This window comes from Centruroides vittatus, unplaced genomic scaffold (genome assembly GCF_030686945.1).
Source record: "Centruroides vittatus isolate TY-2023 unplaced genomic scaffold, ASM3068694v2 contig_579, whole genome shotgun sequence".
Lineage (NCBI taxonomy): Eukaryota > Metazoa > Arthropoda > Arachnida > Scorpiones > Buthidae > Centruroides > Centruroides vittatus.
Window position 1 is genome coordinate 120,938 of NW_027122347.1, and position 22,891 is coordinate 143,828.

The 22,891-nt window shown below is 32.0% G+C and overlaps 2 protein-coding genes across 4 annotated transcripts in view; one reads left to right on the forward strand and one right to left on the reverse strand.

Annotated features, from left to right (window-relative positions):
* The window catches only part of LOC136979129 (splicing regulator SDE2), a 29,817-nt gene extending 18,002 nt beyond the window's left edge, over positions 1-11,815 (forward strand). Inside the window, exons 5-7 of one of the 2 annotated variants that reach the window (XM_067275056.1) lie at positions 4,082-4,346; positions 11,436-11,545; positions 11,633-11,815. In XM_067275056.1, the coding sequence (XP_067131157.1) occupies positions 4,082-4,346; positions 11,436-11,545; positions 11,633-11,747 (490 nt within the window). In that variant the 3' untranslated portion in view covers positions 11,748-11,815. Of the gene's footprint in view, positions 1-4,081; positions 4,347-9,691; positions 10,149-11,435; positions 11,546-11,632 lie in introns of those variants that run through there. The other variant, XM_067275057.1, reaches the window with a different exon arrangement.
* Positions 11,816-12,688: 873 nt separating this feature from the next.
* LOC136979126 (1-phosphatidylinositol 4,5-bisphosphate phosphodiesterase classes I and II-like) overlaps positions 12,689-22,891 on the reverse strand; it is a 109,027-nt gene continuing 98,824 nt past the window's right edge. The window contains exons 8-35 of one of the 2 annotated variants that reach the window (XM_067275052.1): positions 22,234-22,403; positions 21,466-21,612; positions 21,125-21,282; positions 20,962-21,041; positions 20,235-20,319; positions 20,076-20,157; positions 19,781-20,001; positions 19,624-19,711; positions 19,462-19,546; positions 18,945-19,017; positions 18,831-18,882; positions 18,601-18,755; positions 18,302-18,466; positions 18,123-18,222; positions 17,958-18,062; positions 17,792-17,886; positions 17,501-17,720; positions 17,350-17,418; positions 17,138-17,259; positions 16,973-17,067; positions 16,835-16,901; positions 16,473-16,571; positions 16,320-16,396; positions 16,145-16,240; positions 16,005-16,062; positions 15,835-15,921; positions 15,464-15,601; positions 12,689-14,203 (exon numbers count right to left, since the gene is read on the reverse strand). In XM_067275052.1, coding sequence (XP_067131153.1) covers positions 15,482-15,601; positions 15,835-15,921; positions 16,005-16,062; positions 16,145-16,240; positions 16,320-16,396; positions 16,473-16,571; positions 16,835-16,901; positions 16,973-17,067; positions 17,138-17,259; positions 17,350-17,418; positions 17,501-17,720; positions 17,792-17,886; positions 17,958-18,062; positions 18,123-18,222; positions 18,302-18,466; positions 18,601-18,755; positions 18,831-18,882; positions 18,945-19,017; positions 19,462-19,546; positions 19,624-19,711; positions 19,781-20,001; positions 20,076-20,157; positions 20,235-20,319; positions 20,962-21,041; positions 21,125-21,282; positions 21,466-21,612; positions 22,234-22,403 — 2,971 coding nt within the window. In that variant the 3' untranslated portion in view covers positions 12,689-14,203; positions 15,464-15,481. Of the gene's footprint in view, positions 14,204-15,463; positions 15,602-15,834; positions 15,922-16,004; positions 16,063-16,144; positions 16,241-16,319; positions 16,397-16,472; positions 16,572-16,834; positions 16,902-16,972; positions 17,068-17,137; positions 17,260-17,349; positions 17,419-17,500; positions 17,721-17,791; positions 17,887-17,957; positions 18,063-18,122; positions 18,223-18,301; positions 18,467-18,600; positions 18,756-18,830; positions 18,883-18,944; positions 19,018-19,461; positions 19,547-19,623; positions 19,712-19,780; positions 20,002-20,071; positions 20,158-20,234; positions 20,320-20,961; positions 21,042-21,124; positions 21,283-21,465; positions 21,613-22,233; positions 22,404-22,891 lie in introns of both variants that reach the window. The other variant, XM_067275053.1, reaches the window with a different exon arrangement.

Sequence of the window (22,891 nt, forward strand, 5' to 3'; positions counted from 1 at the left end):
ATGATCGTTTATAATACTATAAGATTTCATGTGGATAAAAAATTACAAATACAGTATGTATATAAAACATGGATTCAGTTCCACAAAAATATATTAATGAAGTAAAAGATTCTTTAATGAAGCATAAATTCAAAAAATAAATTTAAAAAATCTATAGCTATTGAATTTGAATTTTGTGCTTTTTACAGCATATTTTATCATATTTAATATTTAATAAATAAATAAATATATATATATATGATATAAATATGGGTATAAAAAGCACTAAATTCAAATAGCTACAGCATTTTTTTTATTACCAAGATATATACAGTATATTATGTGTAATAAAATTTAATTTCTTGACCATTCTCTGTTTTTAAATACTGTACAGTTGTTCAGAATAAATACAACATAACTCAGAATATTTCTTTCGGTTTCCTTAAACCTATTTAATTCCGTATTTTTGCATATCTGGATGAAAATTCCACAGTTTTTTTATCTAGATATCTAAAAACTCGGAAAACTCTAATGAGAATGTTTTAATAAATACACAAATACAAATTTGGAATTACAGTTGTCTATCATTTTTGCTAATTAATGTTTGTTTTTTTTAATAGTTTTGTAAACACTAAATCAATATACAAGCAATAGAAAGAATAAGCTTCAATTTTCACTTTCCTGGCTGTTATGTATAATGGAAGGAAAGTACAGTGATTGGTCAAAAAATGACACACCCAAGATTTTTACATTTTTAGACTCTGAAACATTGAGAAATGCAAACAGAAAAACTCCATTTTTTTTTTTTTTTTTAATATATTGTTTGTGTGTGTGTGATTTTGTTTATCCACTTTGAAGCTTAATTAATTCCTCTGCCTTCTGTTGAAAATTCTTGAAATTTTGCAGGAAGGTTTGCGTATTAGGGGTATTGATGATATTAAATTTTTTCAGTTAAAGGTTGAGGGGTGGGAAAATAGAGGGGCATCACTTGTCATATCTCCAAGTAGTGTTGGACTTAACGAAGATTTTACTTGTTATTAGCATTTGCAATTTTTTATAAAACTCATCTCTACCTTCAAAATTAAGCCTTTTGCCATTTTATAATAATTAGTAATGCACAATTTTATTTAAAAAAATTTTTATAACATGACTTCATGCACAGTTTTTAAAAGTTTGACTTGAAAAGTTATGTAACTTGTTGCTGGATTTTTGTATAATTTGGATTTGTTAAATACTGAGTAATTTGGCACTAGGGGTACGGGTACGGGCAAGAGAATGCCTATTAGGCACCATCTCTTATTAAATATAACAAATTAAATTAATATTTATTAATTAATTTAGAAAATTCTGGAAGAAAAGAATCTGTCTGGAATGGGATTCAAACCCTCAACTGCCACTTACAATCGACACCTTGAGTAACTAGTACGGTTATATCTAAAATTAAACATGTCTGGAAGTGAGGGATTGGATATAGGTTTTAATGTTTTAGTAATGTAACTGGCAATGCGTCCACACGATAACTTACAGTTGTGGGTTCAAGTTCCACTCTGGGCCAATTCTTTTTTTCCAGAATTTTCTAAATTACTTAAGTATTAGTTTATTTATAATTATTAAATTCAGTAAGAGATGGTGCCTAATGCCTACCTCTAATGCCAAATTTCTTTGTATTTAATAATTATTAGTAGCATTAATGTAGTCTAATTTAATCTGATAATTGTTTGGTTTTGACATAATAGTCTTCAGTTTGTAATAAACTTATTTTTTCATACTCAACTATTTGACTGTACTAGCTATTATACTCAACTATTTGAGTATAATGACTGAAATGTTTTGTCTGATATGTTAGACTATCTATTAATGGACCTAAATTAAACAAATAAACATAAAATGGATGAGTAGATGCTTATGTATTACACACCGTATGATGTTTACATACATTTAATGTTCAAATAACAAATACAACACAATCTCAATAATTCAACATATACGGGAGTGAGATGATGCCAGATTAAGATTATTATAATTCACATTACTTCCAATAATCAATGTGTAATCATTCAGAAAGACAATATTTGCTTGAATGGTATTTAACTAAATAATCAACCCCTAATTGCGATTTCCAGCACATAATAAACACAAATTTACTGCTCGAACGTTTTTGGCCGTCGTTTAGAGGCCCCCGTCGGGATTGAATACGTAAAAAGCGGTGCTATCATTTGAAAATTTCTATCTTTCGAACATCGCTGTGTTCCAACCATTTAAATATTTAAAAGGTGTTCGGTATGTTGTTTTTTTAAATGGTATTTGTACAATGTATTAATCAGAAACGTGTACAGAATAAATAGTAAATATGAAGGAAAGAAATCATATTTTACTATATTTTAGGGATCTCAAATTAATCGTTAAGTCTTTAAAATTTTCATTTGTCTTCTGTGTTTTGTCATCCAAGCATGCCGTTATTGTCAGTAATCATCTTGCCAATTTTGTAGTTTTCCACTGAATTCAGTGAGAAATTGAAGCAACCTCAAGAAATTTAGTGGGAAGTACAGTATTTCTGGTGGGAAATATCAGGAGACTGATTTTTTGTATTTATACATTATTGTTATAAAATATTGTACCTGTTTTTTGAATGGGGTCTAAGATGGTGAGCCTAACAATCTATAACATGCAATTTTTAGTAGGTGTTCAAATTTGGGAGAAACTGGAGTTTGAATTAGTACAAAGCTTGTCTATTATTTAGCAACATCTTGGTAATACCGAGAAGTTGACTAATATCAGATTACAGATGAGTTGAACTAGCAAATGGCTGGATTAAAGATTGTATACTATATTATGATTTAACAGATTATAAAAATGGTAAAATTTATTGTATAGACATATTATCCTGTGATAAATTAATAGCTATTATATACATAAACATATAATAACTTTGTATTTAAACATAAGCTAAGTAAACTTGATTTCTCTGACTTTAATTATGCGATTTTTGAATTATTCATATTATTTGGATCAAGTAGTGGAAGATTTGTCATTTCATGAAATTTAGTAATTATAATTATTAAAAACATCACCAAATGATCGACTTAAATCGAATGACAAATCGACTTTGGGCTATAACTCTGCTAACTTAATGATTAATACTAAGTAATTTGCTACTAGAGGTAGATGTTAGTTGCCATCTCTTAACTGAATTATTAATAATTTACAATTTTAATAATTTAAAATAATCTGGAAGAAATTATTTAAGGCGATCCTTTGGTGAGTTTCTATATACATATCTGGCTTTGTGCTTTTCTTTTAATTTTCTAAATTAAAAGAAAATAACAGTGAAAAGTGTGTTTGAATCACTTGGCTTTTGCATATTGGGCAGATATATCATCTAGATCAGTGATTCCCAACTGTGGGGGTAAGTGAAAAAAAATTAATAACGGCTGATGTTACTATACGAATATTTGGATTCTGCGTTGAAGCCTTTCGTGACGTCGTGGCAGTCAAGGCTTAGTTTTAAATGAAAATAAATATAATTATATCTGTGTCCTCTGTTATCCATTTTTTGATTTAAAAAAAACTTATTTATATGTAATTGTATAGCACTGATCAAGGTGCCACTGTGTGATGAACATGCGAAATAAAACTTAGGAAAATGGGCTGTGGGCTGCCAGTTTTCCTATGCAGGTCAAAAAAAGGATGGAAACCACTGATCTATATCACTATATTGAGTTTTGTACTCAGAGGTTACGTGTCATCTCTTACTATATATTTGATGTCATTGCTTACAAATCTAAATTAAAGCCAAAGGAATGCAATAATTGAGCTAGTTTAATGTTATCTTTTAGTAATTACTATAAAAAAATAAAAATGCTGCTTTACTGGAGTTTAAGAAGTTCAGATTTTTCTTCCTCCGACACATCACGTGGTTAAGTTTTGAAAATGATTTCTTGTTTGATGAAAGTGCTACTAAATAAATTTTTTGGTTATTTAAGCTCCAGTAAAGCAGCACTTTTTGCTTATTATTTGTATATTGTGGTGTTTTTCTCTCATTATATTATCACAGTGTTTGCTTATTTATTGTTTTTTATAATTTATTTTCTTAATATTCTAGGCTGGGGGTTGATATTACCGAACAAGAAGATTCGGATAGTAATAACGAAGAATCTAACGAAGAATTGTCATCTGACAGTATTAATGAAATAGGAGAGAAAAGTGAAGATAGTGAAAGGAGCCAAGATTCTGTACCACCTGTAAATAATTCTGTTTCATCTGAAGTTACAGATGCAAAGCCATCGTTTTCAAATGATACAGATCAGTGCAAAGAAAATATGACTTCTACCAAATCCACTTCTGGCAATTCTTTTGAATCTATTAATGTGAGTATACAGCATAAATATGTCTGGAAATAAATGTAAGGTTTATTTTTAAGTAATCAAAATAGAGAATTCAAATGGTCCTTATAACTTTTCATTGTAATGATTGGGTAGGAAGGATTAGCTGGTGACTATAAATAAGCCTATAATTTAACTGTATCTCTCTTATTGTTGTTACGTAATTATATGATGGTGACAAAAATTCAATAATGATTAAAATGATACTATTAAGAAACTGTTGACGTATAAGTAAGTTATTTAAAGTTTGCATACCAGGCTTCAATCTACACATTTACAAATTCTGACACCACGGAAAATTGCTTTAGGCTCAAGCTTGGTTTTCACATTACCAGAAAATGTTCCAGAAACAGAAATGTGATGTCCCTTCCTTTTGATTGAATGGATTCTGGATGAAGAGATTAAAAATACTTTTATTGCTCTATTCCATTATACGTTTCATTTTGATACTACACCAATTAGAGTTTGATATTGTGATGATATAATTTTTCTAACTGCTGGCAACGCTATTTGACAGCTTAGTTTTCAAATTAAATGGTGGGAGGTGACTGATTTTTAACTTTACATTCAAGTGAAAGATTTCATTTTGACGAGATATGCAGCATTATCAAAGTATTGTCATCTATTTTTTTTTGTTTTTGTTATTTTCCACAAGAGATTGTTGAGAAAGTCTGTGCTCTTTCTGGTGCAGTAAATATAGAACATAATAAGGACAGAAAAGCTTGTTTTGATTCTATTTTTGGTTTCCGCTAATGTGGAAATGAAGCATTAGACTCCATAGTCCTGCTATTTAGTTTATTGATCATTTTCTCCAATGGTTAAGTGAAGAGTTAAGATTTTCTAGATCAAGCTTGACTGCTATTCCTATAGTCCATATATATTGGACTATAGGCAGTCAAGCTTGATCTAGAATTTCCATGTTTTGTTACTTACCGTTTAGCAGAAACCTATCTTATGACGAATATAAATGTCAAATAAACAGGAAAAAGATCTTAAAGTTGAAGATTAAATTATATTTGTATCATCAAAAGTACTAGTTACATCACTGCCACGAATTTAAAACACCTTTTGTTACTTTCTTGGAATTATTAAATTAAATATTGGTTGTTCAGACTATGTTAAAACAAAAATAATAATGTAAACAAACAGCTTTTAAATTTTAATATTTTAGGATTTAAATGACTTGCTTATTTGAAGATTTTTCTCTATGTATATTACTATTAAGGTTTTGAGAAAAAAAAATGATTCTAAACTCAATTTAAAGTAAATAAATACAACAAAGAATAATTTTTATCTAACTAAATAAAGATGGAAAACTGGCCCAGTGTTGATTAAGCGCCGCTTCATTGTGCCAGTATACCAAATATAAATAACAACACGGTTTCGATTGTACCAAATAATTTTTATTATAGAAAATAAGTTATTTTTGGCCGTATTTATCAAATAAGACATCAAATGTCTTAATCAAATCTTGTCTATAATTGAAAAACTCTGAACGTTTAGTAACTAAAACTTTTACAGTCGACTTAACCTCATTTTTCAAGAATGGATATTCATCTGTTTTTCTAAATAAATTCTGGCACTGCATTCCTCCTTTTGCTTTAAAAGTTTAAAAATTGTGATATCCATCTCAAAATTTCACATTCAGTTTTATTTTTAACTTAAATTTCAGGATGCTAACATTCTTAAATGTAAAATTTTATCTATTCTGGTTTATTTCTTAGATGATTAACTGCTCGAAAATGGAAAAATTCATTCTTAATACCGAATTCTTTTTACTAATTTTATTTCTATCTTACCAGCAATTTAAATAACTTCACAAACTTTCAATTTTTAAAAGTAAAAGGGATAATGTGTATAATTTAAGAAAATATACAGATAACGTTATTTCAAGAATGTATGTCTGAGATAATGAAAAGGTTTGTCTGCAAAAAATTTTGATGTCCTATCTACAGTTTACTCTTGCTAGCAACTTGCTAACGTTCTAATAGACATAAACAGAAAAATTGCCTTTTTATGGAATGTATTTCACAAAAATACAAGGAAAACAATGTATTTATGAACAATTTATTGTCAGGAATGCAGTTCTGTTACTATGGAACTTTGGAAACAATATAAACAATAGAATGGAAATCTCTAAAACTGCTGTCGTCTTTACATTAACAAAAACCTCAAAATTATGGATTTAAAACAAAATAGCAGCACCAGCAGCACAAAACTAAAATTGACGTTATTAAAGGACCATAATGTTTTTTGTTTTTTGGGGAGGGTGGGAAATTCTGCGCATTTGTTTTTGTAGCAGCTATTTCTGTTTTGTCTTTTGTACTTGTTCGTATGCTTTCGTAGTAACAGAACTTTACTCCTGATGACAACAATTTGTGTTTGAGAGTACAAGAATATTAAAATTAACAGGAAAAAAAAATGCTGTCATTTGGCACAGAAATTTCTTAATGTTAAAAATACTAAGAATTTTATTTCAAAAATTCTTACTCAATAAACAGTTTGGTAAATGTTTTTGGTTGAATTCGTTGTTTTAAATTGAATGTGAAATGAATCTTTTCATAATTTACCTTAGTAATTATATAAGCCAGATGTTAAAAACAATCCAAGCAAGTAAAAGTCTTACGTAAATCATAAAATATTTTTAGATTTTCAATTTAATCTTTTTTAAATTTAAGCATATTTTGTTTTCCTTTAAGCCAGACAAAAGTTTTTGAATAAAGCTTATGTAACAGGAAGATATTAGGTTTCATAGTAAAATTATTTATTCATTTACATTTTTATCATTTAAAAAGTTTGTGTATTTGTACATAAATTTCCATGCAGTAACTGTTAGTTTTTGTTTCAAACAGTTGGAATTAATAAGTTAAAACTTTTAAAATGTTTGTTTAAAAACTTATATTTTCAAATGAAAGAACAAAATACTGAAAACATTACAAGACTTTCGGATTAAATGATGTAATAATACAATCTGAATGATAAACTTTATCAAAAAAATATAACATGCAAATCTTTTATTTGCTTTTCGGACGTTTGGGCATTAACGTTAACGGACGTACATGTTTTTGCAAGTAGGTTACGTCAGAAAGATGGGCTAGATGTATTTGAAATGTAATGGTGCTCCGGAAATTTTAGAACGCAAGTCTTTCTTTCAAAAGAAAGCATAAATTAAGATTAAAATTAATCAATGCTAATAATTCATGTACACCCAGGATTATTATTTAACTTAGAAATAATGAAGAACAATACAAAAAGTTCCAGTCTATTTAATTCAAGTCGGGGCTGATAGCAGACAGCTTGAAGATAAAATGACTAAAATCTTCGTATTTTATCTTCGTGTCTGTTATCGGTTCCCGACTGGAATTAGAAAGGCCGCAACTTGTTTGTTTCGTCTTCATTACTTAAAATTCAATGCTAACATTAGAATTAATTGATAGGTTTTTTCAGCAAACCGTTCGGAATAAGACTTCTGTATTTGTACCCGAGGTCTGTGCACTTTAACATTAAGAATACAACCCAACAGGAATAAGTAGTTTTGTTACCGAGTGCGATATTTAAGGAAAAGTTTAAATCATTACAAATTTGGGTGATTATATAAAGGACAACCCAAATTTAAAATGCTTTTATTAGAATTTTATTCTAATTTCAGAGAGGTTAAGAAGAATGTTTGTCTTTGAATTTATGGTAAATGCAATTTTTAAAAAGATTAGACAAAAATAGTGCATTTAACTATTTATTTTATGCTGGATTTGAATTTGAAACAATTCAAGTAAAGATTTATATTCTTAAAAACATCTTGTAATAAAACTAATACTGCAACATACCGCATCTGTTAATTTTATGACAACTATAAAATAGAATTTAATGCTTAATTGGAAGAGTTTGCGGTGGTAATCTTCTGATGAGCAATTCCAGAGTTGAAAATGATTAAGATTTCAGACATTAAACTAAAGAGCCGAGTCATTGTTTAGGTTAAATTCAGTAAAATTGCAATTAAAAGTGGGCTTAAAGTATCTTGTAAAATAATCTAGTTTTTTGGTTTGTATTTGTTGAGATTTTACTCGGATACTTAGGAAGATATTTTTATTACAAATTATTATTTTAGTTAGGAAGAATTTGGTTTGATCTTGCAACCTACATAAATCGAAAAGATGAGCTCTCCCTTCAAAGTTCATCAGTGATTTATTTATTCTTTTTCTTCCTAGAAAGCTTGTAGAGAGAAAAATTAGACTTAAATATTTCTACTTTTAATATTACTGATTGACCTAAGAATTTAATGGCTAATGGTCAGTGTGAATTCCAAGTATGTCCTAAATTTGCATGTAGGGTAGATGTACCAGTTTTGGCCAGTGTAGTACCAGTTCTGGCCAGAAAACAAATTTAACTTAAAAATATAATCACAAATGAAACAAACTTTTATTGTTAACAGTGTGAACAGTTAACAATAAAAGTTTGTTTCATTGGACAGATTTGAATATATGGTGATTATATTTTTAAGTTAAATTTGTTTTCTGGCCAGAACTGGTACACTGGCCAAAACTGGTACATCTACCCTATTGTTGAGTGAATTTCTTTATCACTTATGTGAGTGTTTTTATATTAATATCTCCATCTATACACTGCAACAAAATGGTATTTAAAAGTAAAAATTCTGTAAAGCTGGGATTAGTTTTTCTTTAGTTGTAATTATACACTAATTTTTTAAATAAGTTCTTACAGTTCTGTTTCCTGCACAGAGGATACAAATAATACGTTTATTCTGTTTTAAAGTTAGCATTCATCAAAAGCTCTCTTTACTCCTATATATTATCAAATCTCTATTGCTGTATTAATCATTAACATATACTTTTAGACTATGTATTTAATACTTTTCCTTCTTGACTTTAATAACAGTTTGGTGTCACAAGCTGCTGTCAGAGACTAATATTTTGGATCGGTTTCCACTCGGATCCATCACAAGAAAAAGATTTTATTTATTCTAAAGTGCTTTCCAGGATGAATTCGTCTCTCTCGATTTCCATAAGTATTCAATTTCCTTAATATGTGAGAAGCTATTTTTAGTTGATTATAAAACGAATTTACTACCATCCGACTGGTGCCAACGACATAGGGGTTAAAGTAGTCGCTAAAATTGTTTTTCTTCACAAATTTGCATCCCTAGTTAAATAACCGCTTTATGTTTATGCGAAATATCCAGTTCTAACTAGAAAATAAGATGCAAACAGCGTGTAATTATAGTTTTGAATGCGTGCTCTTTAAATAAATTGATAGTGTGACGTTTGATTGTAAGAATTTTGATCTCACGAAGAAAATTTCACTTGTATTTTCAGGATGTCCAACCCCTCGATTTAATGTCCTACAATAGCGTGGAGGAGCTGGAAACCCTAGGATTAGACCGCCTCAAATCTGCCCTCGTATCCCTTAATATGAAGTGTGGAGGTACCCTACAGCAGAGAGCCCAACGTTTGTGGTCAGTTCGAGGATTGGAACCCAGTCAGATTAGCCCTTCGTTGCTAGCTAAACCTCCGAAATCAAAGAAATGATATATACGTATATAGAATTATATATTACTACATAAGACTTTGTGTATACGAAATTTTAGTTTTGTAAAAATACATAATAAAAAAAATTATATCAAAAAAATTTCTAACAGAGGCTGCCATTACTGATTTAAAAGTACGACCAGCATCTACTGCCTCACTGTAAATAGCACTTCATGTAATCTGATTCGATTTATCTGTATAAATTTTAATCTTTGGTGTTTAATAAATTCCTTAAAAGGTAAAAGGACGTGGTATTTTTGGAAGGGAGGGAGAGAGAGAAACGGGCGTGAGAACGTGTAGAGGGAGGGGACCCAAAAAAAAAAAACCCTGCGAAGGGGAGGATACGTATGACATAAACAACGCGTTTAGCTTATCTCTGCAGAAATTGCTTCGTTTTGGATTTACGTAAGGTCGTTAAAGCTATATTAAGCAAAAGGAGATTTTAAAAAGCTGAAGCGTTGGTTTTGATTGTATTTTTTTGGATGCGCACGTTCGACATCTTTTAATGTTCCGATAAGAGTGTGTCCTTACAAGAATTAACGTATCATGAGAGAATGCTATTTTTGGTTCAGACATCATCGCACTTGACACACGTTAGTGTTGATTAGAAAAGTCTGTTCTAGTTCCTTCTAAAGGAGAAGTATGGCTCCGGGTTCATCTGGTCCCCTTCTTATACAAGTCGATTTCGAAGTTTTCGGGGACGTTCAAGGTAAACTTTATCTTTACGTTCTCTTCCAGTATCGGTGCTTATCTCGCTGTTACGCGTCACGCTATAAAGGGGGCGACATTTTGAAACTAAAGTGTTTTCTCTTACTTCAACGCGGATTTTTTTGGGTGTTGAACACGATCTTTGCAGTAAAATAGATTTTTTTTTTTGTTTTTTTAAATGTAAATATATAAAAAAGAAATTGAAATTAAAACTAGATTTTTCTACGGAATTTAACCATAGATATTTTTGAAATTCTGTCAAAATTCTAATTTTGTTTTTGATATTTCTTTAGTAGACTAGAACAAAAATTGGGTCAGAAATGGATCGAGATCATTTCAGAAATATTCTGGAACGTGTTCAAATTCTAGAATTAAAAAAGTTAAATTTATTATTATGTAATGAATGGGTGTTGTAATTGTAAAAAAATGATACTTTTTCCCCTTCTTTGCAGGTGTTTATTTCACTAAGGTAAGTTCTTTTTCTTGTGTTTAATTTAACGAATAGTATTTTAAATCACCCCTAACAACTATATATAGTAATTCTATATACGGGTAAGGTCTGACGTTGTTGAATAACTTCCGTTCCGTTGTCGGTCGCTAGAATAATTACGCTTGACACTATCAACGGTAGTGTTTCGCGATGACACAACCATTGTTTCAGATAATTGACGCGACGTCTAAACAAAGTTTAGCTGTTCTACCAATTCGGCACGTATCTAACAATTGTTTAACTGTAAACACTTAATCGCCATTTCTTTGATGAAATCCTTATAAAAACATGAACTTTTAAGTATTTAAGACATTTAATGATAAAATTTTCCAGTATGCCAAAGATATGTGCAACAGGTTGGGTCTGAAAGGATGGATTCGTATGAGTAAATGGGGTACAGTCGTTGGACAGATTCAAGGCGTGAAGGATAGAATAGATGAAATGTAATTCTTTTGTTTTTTTTTTAATTACGCATGCTGCATATAAGAATTCACAGGTTTAAATAGTGTTTCTTTTTTTGTAATTTATAGGGCTCTATGGCTGAGATTGCAGGGCAGTCCCGGTGCCAGGATAGATCAGTGTGATTTTCGCAACTGGCAGGTCATAGACACCATGGAGTATCGCCACTTTAACGTCCGCTTCTGATTATTTGTATACGGACAGAACCTGTGTAACACGTCCAGCTGAAGAAATAAAACTGTAATTTATGTAAATCAGTGCTTTGAAGTATAAGGAAAACGATACTAGAAGACATTCTTTACCACAGTTTATTCCCATTGTATAATTTACAATTACATATATCACAATACAATAATTTATATAACAGAGCAACAGCTTTGATAATATCACAATGCATAGCGTTTAGAAGTTTTGTTTTACCCACTTTTTTTTTTAACAAAATTCTTATTATTTTTTTTTCTTTTTGAGTTCGAATATCGAAAATACGATCCGTATCCCTCCAGCCTTCTAAATATATACAATCAACAATGGTTGTAACAATATATGTACATGAGTTTTTTTAGTGTAAACACTAACACAAAACTGGAGAGACGACCGCAGAAAATAGGATACTGTACAAATACATCCATAGATTTTTTTTCCTTGAAGAAGAAAATTCGTAAACTCGTACAAAAACACACTATCAGGTAACAATATCCTCGTTGCATCTTTGTAGAAAGTGTCAGCTCGCAGTTAAGAAGTGTTTTTTTTTTTTTTTTTCCTAACCCTCTTAAACCTAATTTTCAATTGTTTTCACTTATTAAAAATATAATTTTGAGATTTGTATAGTCGTTTTGTAAGAGTAGTGTACATTTTTACCTCCATTTGACGTCATTTTATACTAACCAATCACAAACAAGTACAGTAATGACGTAGAAATGTACACTATTCTGACAACACGAATGCTCCTTTGTGTTTTTTTTTTTTTTTTTTGCACCCTTTATAACTGATTGTTCCAATGCCTACTGAAGAGATTAATATTCTAGCAAATTTGCGTTAATTTTAGCATTTTTTTCTAACAAAAATTTGCTTGTTTTTCTTATAAATTTGTTCAATTTATTGCTTGCAGGTATCCACAACAGCCTTGTTTTTAACACAAACGTGTGTAGGAAATAAATGAAAACAACCGAATCGTGAGTTGATGTTCCTTTATAAAAGTCTTTGATTTAAAGGATTGTCTGTTTTCTAATCCGCACCATGCTTTACATTTTGTTAAAATAAACGTGAATTCGCACCATTTAAACACCTGCAGACTTAAAAAGAAGAAAGCACTTGACTTTTTGTTCATTGGGCACATCTAAACTGCAAATTGCAAAAAATGGGTCTTAAATCTAACTCTAGTGTGTGAATTTCTACAACATTTACACAAACAGCAAATGTATAGACAGGAATTTATAATTTTATTTCCTTAAATATAAAAACTTAAATCGTCGTATCATGCTTTTTTTTTATCACATTGTTAAACAGGATTTTTGCCATTGTCCAACATGTTTCTGGACAGCAGGACTTGTTAAGTCCTATTTTTTTTTTCAAACACAATTGAGCAGAATATCCAATTGTCTAAGCTATAAAATAATAAATTGGAATGTAAAAGATGCAAAATATTTTTATTTATATATTTTCTATATATATATAGATAAATAATTGAGCAAAAATATACATATATAATCAGGGTGGTAGTGATTTTTTTTTTTTTGGAAAGAGAGGAACTCCGAAACTTCATGAAAATAAAGTAAAATAACCCCTTCCTTAAGCAGCAGTGTTGCATTTTTAATAAAATAAGCAAAAAGAAATTAACTTTGCCATCTGCTAATTTATATTTTTATAAAATGACAAATGTATTTTTTGATGTTTAACATGATAACTTTTATAAAAGTTTAGAGATGATAAAAACACTTTTTTTTTTTTTTTTTTGGTTTGCTTTTATAAATATTTAAATATATATATATATAATAATATTAATTTATTTATTTTTATATACAAGTAATACTTTACTACATATAAATTTGAAAGTTTGATTTAAATTTTTTGTATGTAAAATGGATAAATTTGAGATCAAATATAGCTTTTTAAGTGGTTTAAAATCTGTTTTCTTTAAAAAATAATTGTTACTCGATAAATTATTAAGTGGTGATGTCTTTTTTTTTTTTTTTGGTTTTATTTAAGTAGTGGAACGTCGTTTGTGGCGCAGTTTTTGCTAATTAGAAACGAAACAAAGTGTCAAGTGTCAAACGAAACGTGTTGTGCGGGTGGTGCCGATTGTATAATGCCAAAAAAAGGTATGTTTTCGTACATATACACACAAACAAATACAAAGATACTGGCCCGTTTCGAGTGCTGTATGCATATCATTGATTGTTATCAATCCGTGAATGGGTATTTTGTTCACTTTATACTAGAAACAACACACAGAAACCGAAACAACAACAGTAACAACAAAAGAAACATTACAATCGATCGGTAGTAAAATTAATTATATACAGTTATTTGCAGCATAAATTGTCATTAGAGGATAACGAGAAATAAATAATGCGACTTTAATATGTTCTGTTGATGAATTTTGTTGCATTGCAGACTCTCTGGGTAAAAATTTTTGTTCTTTTCTGTAAAGAGAGAGAGAGAAAAAAAAGGACAAATTTTATAAAAAATCTAATCAGAGCGCGCAAATATGTGTCATTAACTATGGAGTAAATTGTCCCATTTCGAGAAAATTAGAATAATTTTCAAGGGAATTCGGATCCTTGGCTGATGACCATCTTTAATTAAACAAAAAGTGTTTCTAACTTAAATTCCCCGATTTTGAATACCTTTCACAATTCGTTTTGTTTGAAAATTATACACTTGTACAGTACATCCAATTGAAGCCGCTAATGACAGTTTACTTATGAAAAACGGTAAGAATGACGTCAAATTGACGCAATAATGTGCATTATTCAGACAAAACGAATTCATCTCTTTTGTATCAATAACACTGAAGTCCTGCTGTTATTGCTTAAGTTTAATAATACTTTATATATAATGATATCATTAAATTAGTTTTACTACTAACCTAGAACGAATGTATTCAAATATTTCAGTAAGCGCTGAACAAATTATCCAATAAAAAGGCACGTTAGATAAATACAAATCGAACAATTAAACTGTGTGCTTTCATTACAAACGACTGGGAACGGAATCAAGAGAAGCATTTGATAAAGGTAAGTTCATGTTCAGTAGTAATTATTAACCAATACGCTTCTTTAGCCTGTATAAATCTTATAGACCAGTCAATTGTTACGGTATTGTGATATGGGATCAAGACTTGGAAATTCATTAATAACGATATACAGGGTGACCATATCAGGCAAGAACCATCAAGATATCTCCTAATTTGATAGGTAATATTATTCAAGACATGGTGGAATATTCCATGAAGTTGGTTAAGGTGCCAGCCTTCGCTCTGGAGCATCCAGAATCGAATTTGGGCACACCATCTACGAACGATTTACAGGGAGTTGTCACCATCCCTCACAAGCCAACAGCTCTGCTGTTGGCCTGCCAGAATGAATGAAGGATATGATTAAATAGGATCTCTTAGTTCCCATAGGATAGAGTTGGGGAAAAAAATATATTAGGTGACAATCCCACATAGAATAACTAGAACTAATGACACTTGGTGCCAAAAATATCCATGACTAATTCCTCGGAAATGGGTGTGCTTATCAGAATTTCTATTACGATGATTTAATAATTACAAGTGTCCTATTATTATAATGATGATTCCTAATGAAACAGTTGATGACCATGTAATTAAACGTCTAATAATAGGTATCTAGTTATTGGATGCTATTATTAGTAGTAATTGCGGATTTCAATATCATTACTTACCATAGTTTTTTTTTTCATAATGTGATCTCTTCGTTAAAAGATATACTGTTAAGAAACGCGCTAGAATTTGTGTCGTATTCCTTTGCTGCTTTGTTACACTTCTCTTCGAATTCCTCTTGCAACTTCACATCGGTCTAAGAACATAAATTACTGTAAATAACAGTGTAGATAGGGGTTGGTCCAAAAGTAGGTTCGTGCGAGCACCTAACTGGTTAATGTTACCTTAGGTGTCAAGATGGCAGCTCGTCTCTGATTCCAGCAAGGAAACAGTGGGACGAGCCGCCATCTTGGCACCTAAGGTAACATTAATCACCTAACTTTTGGGCCACCCTAGATTATTTTAAATAAATTTTTTCTAATTTCTTACTTGTGCCTTCTCCTCTTCAACCTTTTTCTGGATATCTAAATGCTGTCTTTCCAAATCATTGACTTTCTTGTCTAAAATGCTGTTAATCTGTTTTTTTAAACAATACAGTTAATAATGTGTGGAAATTCAACGAAAATATAGCAAAAAAATTTTTTTTCTTTTTCTAATACCCTTTGTCTCTCTGTTACGGCTTGCTCGATCAATTTTTGATGTAATTCCCTCTTTATTCTAATAAAAAAAGGGGGGAGTGTAAAGAAGTGACTGAAGTGGTTTAAATCTAAAGAAACACTTGATTTTCTCAATTACAAACCTGGATAATTCGTTCTTATCCGTGTGTTTCTTACTTAATGTTTTCATTTCTTCTTTCGTTTGTATCTCTAATCGCTTCATGAGTTCCCCTACTTCTCTGCAAAGTGTAACGAAAGTTTTAATACATAGAATTCCTACTGTTTAGCACTGATAATCGAATACAAGTAACGCCTTACCTATCGTGAAGACCCTTCAGATAATCGAGTTGCGCTTTCTGTGAAGTCTGCATAGCTTTATCGATAGCGGTGTATATCTGGAAAGTTCAAGTGTTGGGGGTTACACTGTGTCAAGCTCTTGAACGCGAAGCAAAACTCGAACCTCTTACTCACTGTTTCGTTATACTTTTTGCTCAACTCCATTTCGATGCGGAATTGTTCTTTGTTTATTGCTAGCATCGTTTGTTTGTAATCTTTTTGTAGGTCCTCCATCTGAAACGAAGATGATCGTCTATTCAATTTATTATTTTAATATAGTAGGCCCAGACTTAAGCGTATTTGTAGGTAAACGTATAGACCCAGATCTAACAAGTGCCCATAAAATTTCGTTCGTTTATTCGTAAATGTGATAATCCTGATTCAATTTTTGTGCCCTGGGCTCTGTTGCATAAAACGCTTGTAGTAGTTACAAGTATTTACAAGCAATTTTTATGCAACAGGGCCTTAAGTTTCCTTAATCCGACAATGATGATCACCTTTTTCTGTTGATCTTCCGTTGCATTCTCTTCGAGTTCTCTCTTGTTCTTGTGCTTCAGGATTCGACTGTGGAAACAGAAGATCGAATTGTAAGAAAAGGATGCAAACTTAAAGCAAAAAAAGAGAAAATTTACTACCTAAAATGGCGACTTATAAAAGATTTCTGTTGTTCGTACGGTTTGGCGAGTTTGTCCTCCTTAATTCGATACAATTGCTTTTCTTTTTCTCTTAACTGTTTAACGAACCCCAATTAGTTTATCTGTGTTTATTTTATCCACACGTTTAATCGGTTTTAATAATACCTTTTCGTGTTTTTTCCTCAGCATCTGTAGATCATTCTCTAATTTGGCCATGACCTTTTGCACTAGTTTGTGCTCTTTAATTTTATCGATGCTCTCGGCCATAATGTCAGCTTCCGGAGATTCTGAAACAGAAAAGATTTAATCCGATTACATTGTCTTACAACATAAATCAGTTTTTAACGACGTGAGGAAAGTATAATAAAGAGCATTACCCAGTAAAGATAACGTCTTGCCCTGAATATTGTCCTCGGGTAAACTCCTTATTGACTGTGTCATGTTCTCTGGAGACGAGAGGAAGGAAGGATGCAAATTTGTGGATAATTAAGTAAAAATTCGAGTAAAATTAAAATTGCTAATTCTTACTTCCTGCTGTTTCCTGCCTTTTCAGAGGTGGCAAAAATACGGGAGAAGTGCTTCCGGCTATTGGCATGTTTGTCTGTATGTTTCCATTGATTGCACTGTACTTCGATGGTTCCGTCTCTGCGTTATCATCTTTGAAGGAGCTCGATCTAGTTTTGTCTTCGCTATTTTTATTCGAATCCGATTTTGTTGGCGCTTTTGTGGGTTTGCTGATTTCTGTAGACTGAAATTTTCAATATTATTGAGTTTAATTGTATACCAAAAAAGTTCGGGATTTGTTATTATTACGCTTACTTCGTCAACGTCATCCGTTAATGCCATCAGCTGTTGAGCGTGCTTTTCTACCATCGACTGATACGCTATAGGATTAGCTAATGCATCTGCTAGTTCTGTTTGCATAAAACAAAAACCGGTTGGTTCGGCTAGAAAGTCTATGTTCGTAATTAAGAACAGAACCTACCCGATAATCCATCTGGAATGTAATCCTTCACCACAACGTAAACGAATAACGTTGGTAACGTCAATGGCTGTCCCGATTCGTTTCTTAAAGAGACATGCCTATAACCTAAAGATGTCATTTAGTCAAAAAATGCTGCATAGTTGATACAATGATTGGAGTAAGTACCTGGACGTAATCCGCAGACGGGCAACACCCTGTGTCCCAGGAATCTGCCGTTGTCTTCATAAACTGCGATCCGGATGATTGCAAGATCTGGCAACACAACCTGTAGAAAAACACGATTTTTTTCACGAAAATGTCATATTTTTCTAGAATTTTTTCTGCATACATTTCGGAAATCTTACCTTTTTGAAAACAAAAGGGTCCTCATCGTATACGGGGTTTAAACCATTCGCTGGAACGGTTTTGGTTCGGAACCTCCTGCGAACGGTATCAGCTGGTAAACCATACATATCAACTTCCACGTAGGTGCCAACCCTCTTATCAGACAGAAACTGACCAGATATTATCTGAAAAATTTAAGCAAGTTGCTTTGGAGTAATTTAGCTTTACCACACTTGTAACTCGTGAAGAATGGATAGCAAATTTCGGATATCCGGGAAACATTTTAAAAAAGAAGCGTGAAAACTTGCATGTAACTTACTTTAACTGATACTGTCCCAGCAATAATCCCATCCACTGTAGATTCCGTGAAAGGATCGAATTTCCTATCCGTTCGCCTCATAAAATCCGGTTTCAAGAGGAACCCACTTCTTCCATTGTATTCGAATATGCCCAAATTTAATTGCATGGCCAAGTCTAAAAGCGTTTAAGTGTCTTAGCGATACGGGATTAAAAGTGTACATTAAATAAAAACATGTCTGGATACCTTACCTAATGTTTGGTAGTTTAATGCCACCAATTGGCATCCGGCATTCCAGAATACCTGTAGAGAGAGAAACGTATAAATCGTCTTATAATTGGTTAATTTAGTTTTTAAAATGCTACCTGAGGCATATAATTGCTGGAGTCTACTCGAGTTCCTTTAGGATATATCCTGCTCAACTGACGTTTGTTATAACTTGTATGTTAAAGTCATTATAGTCCCCACAGAAAATGCAAAATTATATAAACCATTGTTGACGATTGGAACAGATTTCCCGTGATATGTTCGCCATTACTTTTGTTTCTTTAAACATCGCCTTCAACTTACACACTTAATGAGGAGGAAGATGGTTTGTGGCACTAAGTGACTTTCTTACAGGGATTACAAGTAAGTCTGACACTATTTCGGGTCACAACGTCTCGCTCACGTCTAGTAAGACCTCACTGTGACCTGCAATGGTATCAGACCCACTTATAACGAATGGGGGTTAAATATGAACGATAATTGATGGAGTGAGGCAATGCAACACTTAGAGACCAATTGCTAGATCATCCAAGTGTTAGATACGTGAAGAAAAACCGGAAAACTCAGTCCTTTAGTGAGAAACACAATAATTTTAAATTCTACATCAAAGGATACTTTACAAATTCGACAGGATGTTCCTTAAGTAAATTAGTCGCTTGAGTTTCTACAAAGGAAGATATTTCGTAACTTCTGTTCCTTTCTAAATGATTAAAGAGGAGATTAGATATTTAACAGTGTTTACGAAGTTAAATCATCTGTTCAATGACAGAAACGTACTTTCTGCATGCTCGAAACTGTGGAATCGTACAGGTTGGATGTAGTTGACTAGTGCAGACATTTCAGCCGAACCTTTCTCTACTGCTCCCTACAGGGAAACAAACAATTTTTATTATTACATAAGACATTATATCTTGTTAAATATTAACATTCTAACCTCTTCGGATTTCTCTTGCACATCGTCGTCATCAGAAGAGATCTCGCTGTCCGACTCATCTATATCGCAGACTATATTTGTACTCTTCCCTTGTATCTGCATTTCGTTACTCTGTTCGTTAACCCCGTTTGTTGTTTGGTTTTCGTCGCCACCAGCCGAAAGCATGGTTTTTTCGGGAGTCAGTGACAATTCGCTCTCTTCGTCTGCATATAATCTTCTCGCTGACAGACGGACAAAAATTAATATTCGAAAGATACGAGACAAAAATTACTTTTGTTTTTCCTCCGATACTCACCCGAAGAATGCTGTTTCTTATTTTTGATGATGATTTTTCTTAATAATTGATTAGGAGAGGGTAAAGGTTGACCAGGTTTTAACTGGAATTAATAATAATTTATTAATTTTCGTTCGTTAAAAAAATTACCAAATTTAAGGAAATGTTTGTAGTATTTACTTGATTAGTCGATAATGGTTCGAGTAAGAGCATGTCTCCGAATATTTTTCTACAGTAAGAAGCTATTTTTGCTTGCTGCCTTGTTCTAGAATTAAACAAATTAATTATTTTTCTCTGTCATCGTGTTATAAGATTTTTTGGGTGTAGAAAACGGAAACACTCGTTCCGCACTTCAACAGTACACAGTCACTGGCGGAAACACAAAATGGCCATTGTTCGTAGTATATTCTGTATACTCAAAAGAGTGATCGCTGCTTAGAGTTGGCCTTTATTGGAGGTTCGACCGTGTATGCTTTTTAAGTGTTTCAAAGTACTTAATCTGCCGCATTTGCATCAAATTTTGAATCACCGGATGAAGCGAAAGTGCTCAGAATGTCTATTGTCAGTGTTGTGTGTAACAACACCCAGAAAGATGAGGCGGTTAAGGTGTCAGTCTATAACTCTAGTGGGTGCAAAATGAAATAGAATCTGGAGGAGCAACTCATCGGAAGTTTTTAATGGGCAATCGGGGCGCGTCCCATTGTGGTCCTGGTCAAACCCGCACTGGGTACGAGGAGAAAAGGCTCTCTTATTGCCCGCAGGGCAGAAAGAACTAAAAACTAAAAAAAATTCATCATTGACTATAGAAGTACGGAATATAAGTTTCGGTTTTCCACAGTAAAAGGTCCGTATATTTAGGAAATTTGGCAATTAAACTCTATAAAAAATGATTCCGAGATTAACTTACGAACAATGGTTTTCAAACGATAGAATCACGGGATAGTCCGACGTTTTAAATGCACAATCCGCAATGGCTTCTAACACTTCCTACAATTGCATGGATCGTTTTTAAATTAATTGAGATACTTGAAATTTTATAAATTACAGAAGATATCATTCAATCAAATTACCTTAAGTAAAATTTCGGTTACAACCGTAAATCCGTGAGTTATGATTGGTTCCTCGTCCGAATTTCGACCATTCCAGCAGTCTAGTTCAACACAACGACATCCTGCTAGTAAGCACTGGCGATAGATTTCCACTGAAGATTTTCCCGTTAGTTGATGACCTTAAAATTTCCAAAAATTCATTTTATAAGGGGCTAAATTTTGCATATTAATTAATAGAAGCGTTTATTCTTCAAAAGAACAGGGAGATGGATAGATCTCCATTGTAAATAGGGAGATCTAACGACGTATTTCTAGTATAGTGTGTATCTTATAGTATCTTAGAGAATAATTGTAACATTTACCTGTTAAGTAAGTGTTGTGTGAAGAGTTGATAAAATAATGACTTAAAGGTTGGTCCATGTCTAAATTCAAATCGAATTTTTCGGGTGCCACAATGGGGTTATCGTCGCTCATCAGATACCTCAGAAAACCGTCGATAGTCATTATACCTAGAAAAGATTTTAGAGATGTTAATTCAGTAATCTTACAGAAATATCGGCATTAAAAATGGAAGCTAAGAGAAGTAGAATTTTATGCTCCAGTTGCAGAAACTAATTCTAGAATAAGCCACGAATTGTAGGGATAAATCATCATCTACGCCAACTAATTATTGTCTTACGCAAGCATTTGCTTAAATTCTAGAGCAAATTAGAATTCTAGAACTAGTCATACAATTTAGTCTTAACTAGTGCTTAAGAATTGGGTAGCACATAAGTTGATTTTCAATTCTCGCAAGATAAGTGAATTATTCAAGAGTAAATGGACATTGGTGTTATGAAAACTAGAAAAAAAAATCAGATTCGTTTTCAACACACTATGATGATGATTGAAGTCCACATGAAGTCTTCTATTGCCCACAGTTTTTTAAAATTCCATTATATTTTTTTTATTTTTTGCATAAAAATGGCTCTTGGACATTTTGTTACTGTTGTTTGAGTAAAATATAAGGAGGATACACTCAATTCTGCTGTTTTTTTTTTTTTTCTTGCAGAACGCTCAAAGATTCCCTTCAAACACTGTTGATTTAATAATTGTATTCATAAATTCATTATTAAACCGGAAGACATTACCTTTCTGGGCGTAATTCTTATTAGGTTCGTATTCATTAATAATATCACGAGCACGAGCTGGATTGGCATAAGGATACAGAATCTCATTTAGACGAGGATCTCTTTGTTCTTTGTTGAGGAATTCTACTAATTGGTCCACCGTCATCCCCTTTTTCTTGTTCCCTCCGCATCTGTAACAAAAAATTTTCAATTTTTAGATAGAAACGCTCGAGCTTTTTCAAATTTTTCTATCTTAAAAATGGCGATGATGATGTAAAAAAAAAGAGATAATTATTTTGTATTGTGTTATTACTGAATGGTCTCTTTTCTTTATTTCCTCCCTCCCTTCTCATTATCACTTACGGTATTGAAGTCTGTCCCCCCTTTTTCTGCTTTATTATTTGTATAACAGTGAGGACATCGACAATAGAAAGCGGGGAAGTTATTAAATGGGATAAGATGCTATTGAGAAGTATTGGAGTCGAAATTTTCATCGAATTAAAAAACATTGAATGAAGTAAATTAACTCTTCTCATTAGAAAAACTATGTTAAAACTCTATTTATTTAAGGAGGAGGACGGGGAAAAAATAAACACTGTTTACTTAATGGCGCGAAACAATACGCGCATTTCTAGGAGACAATCGACGATTAACATCACAATGGAGTCAGTACGAAACA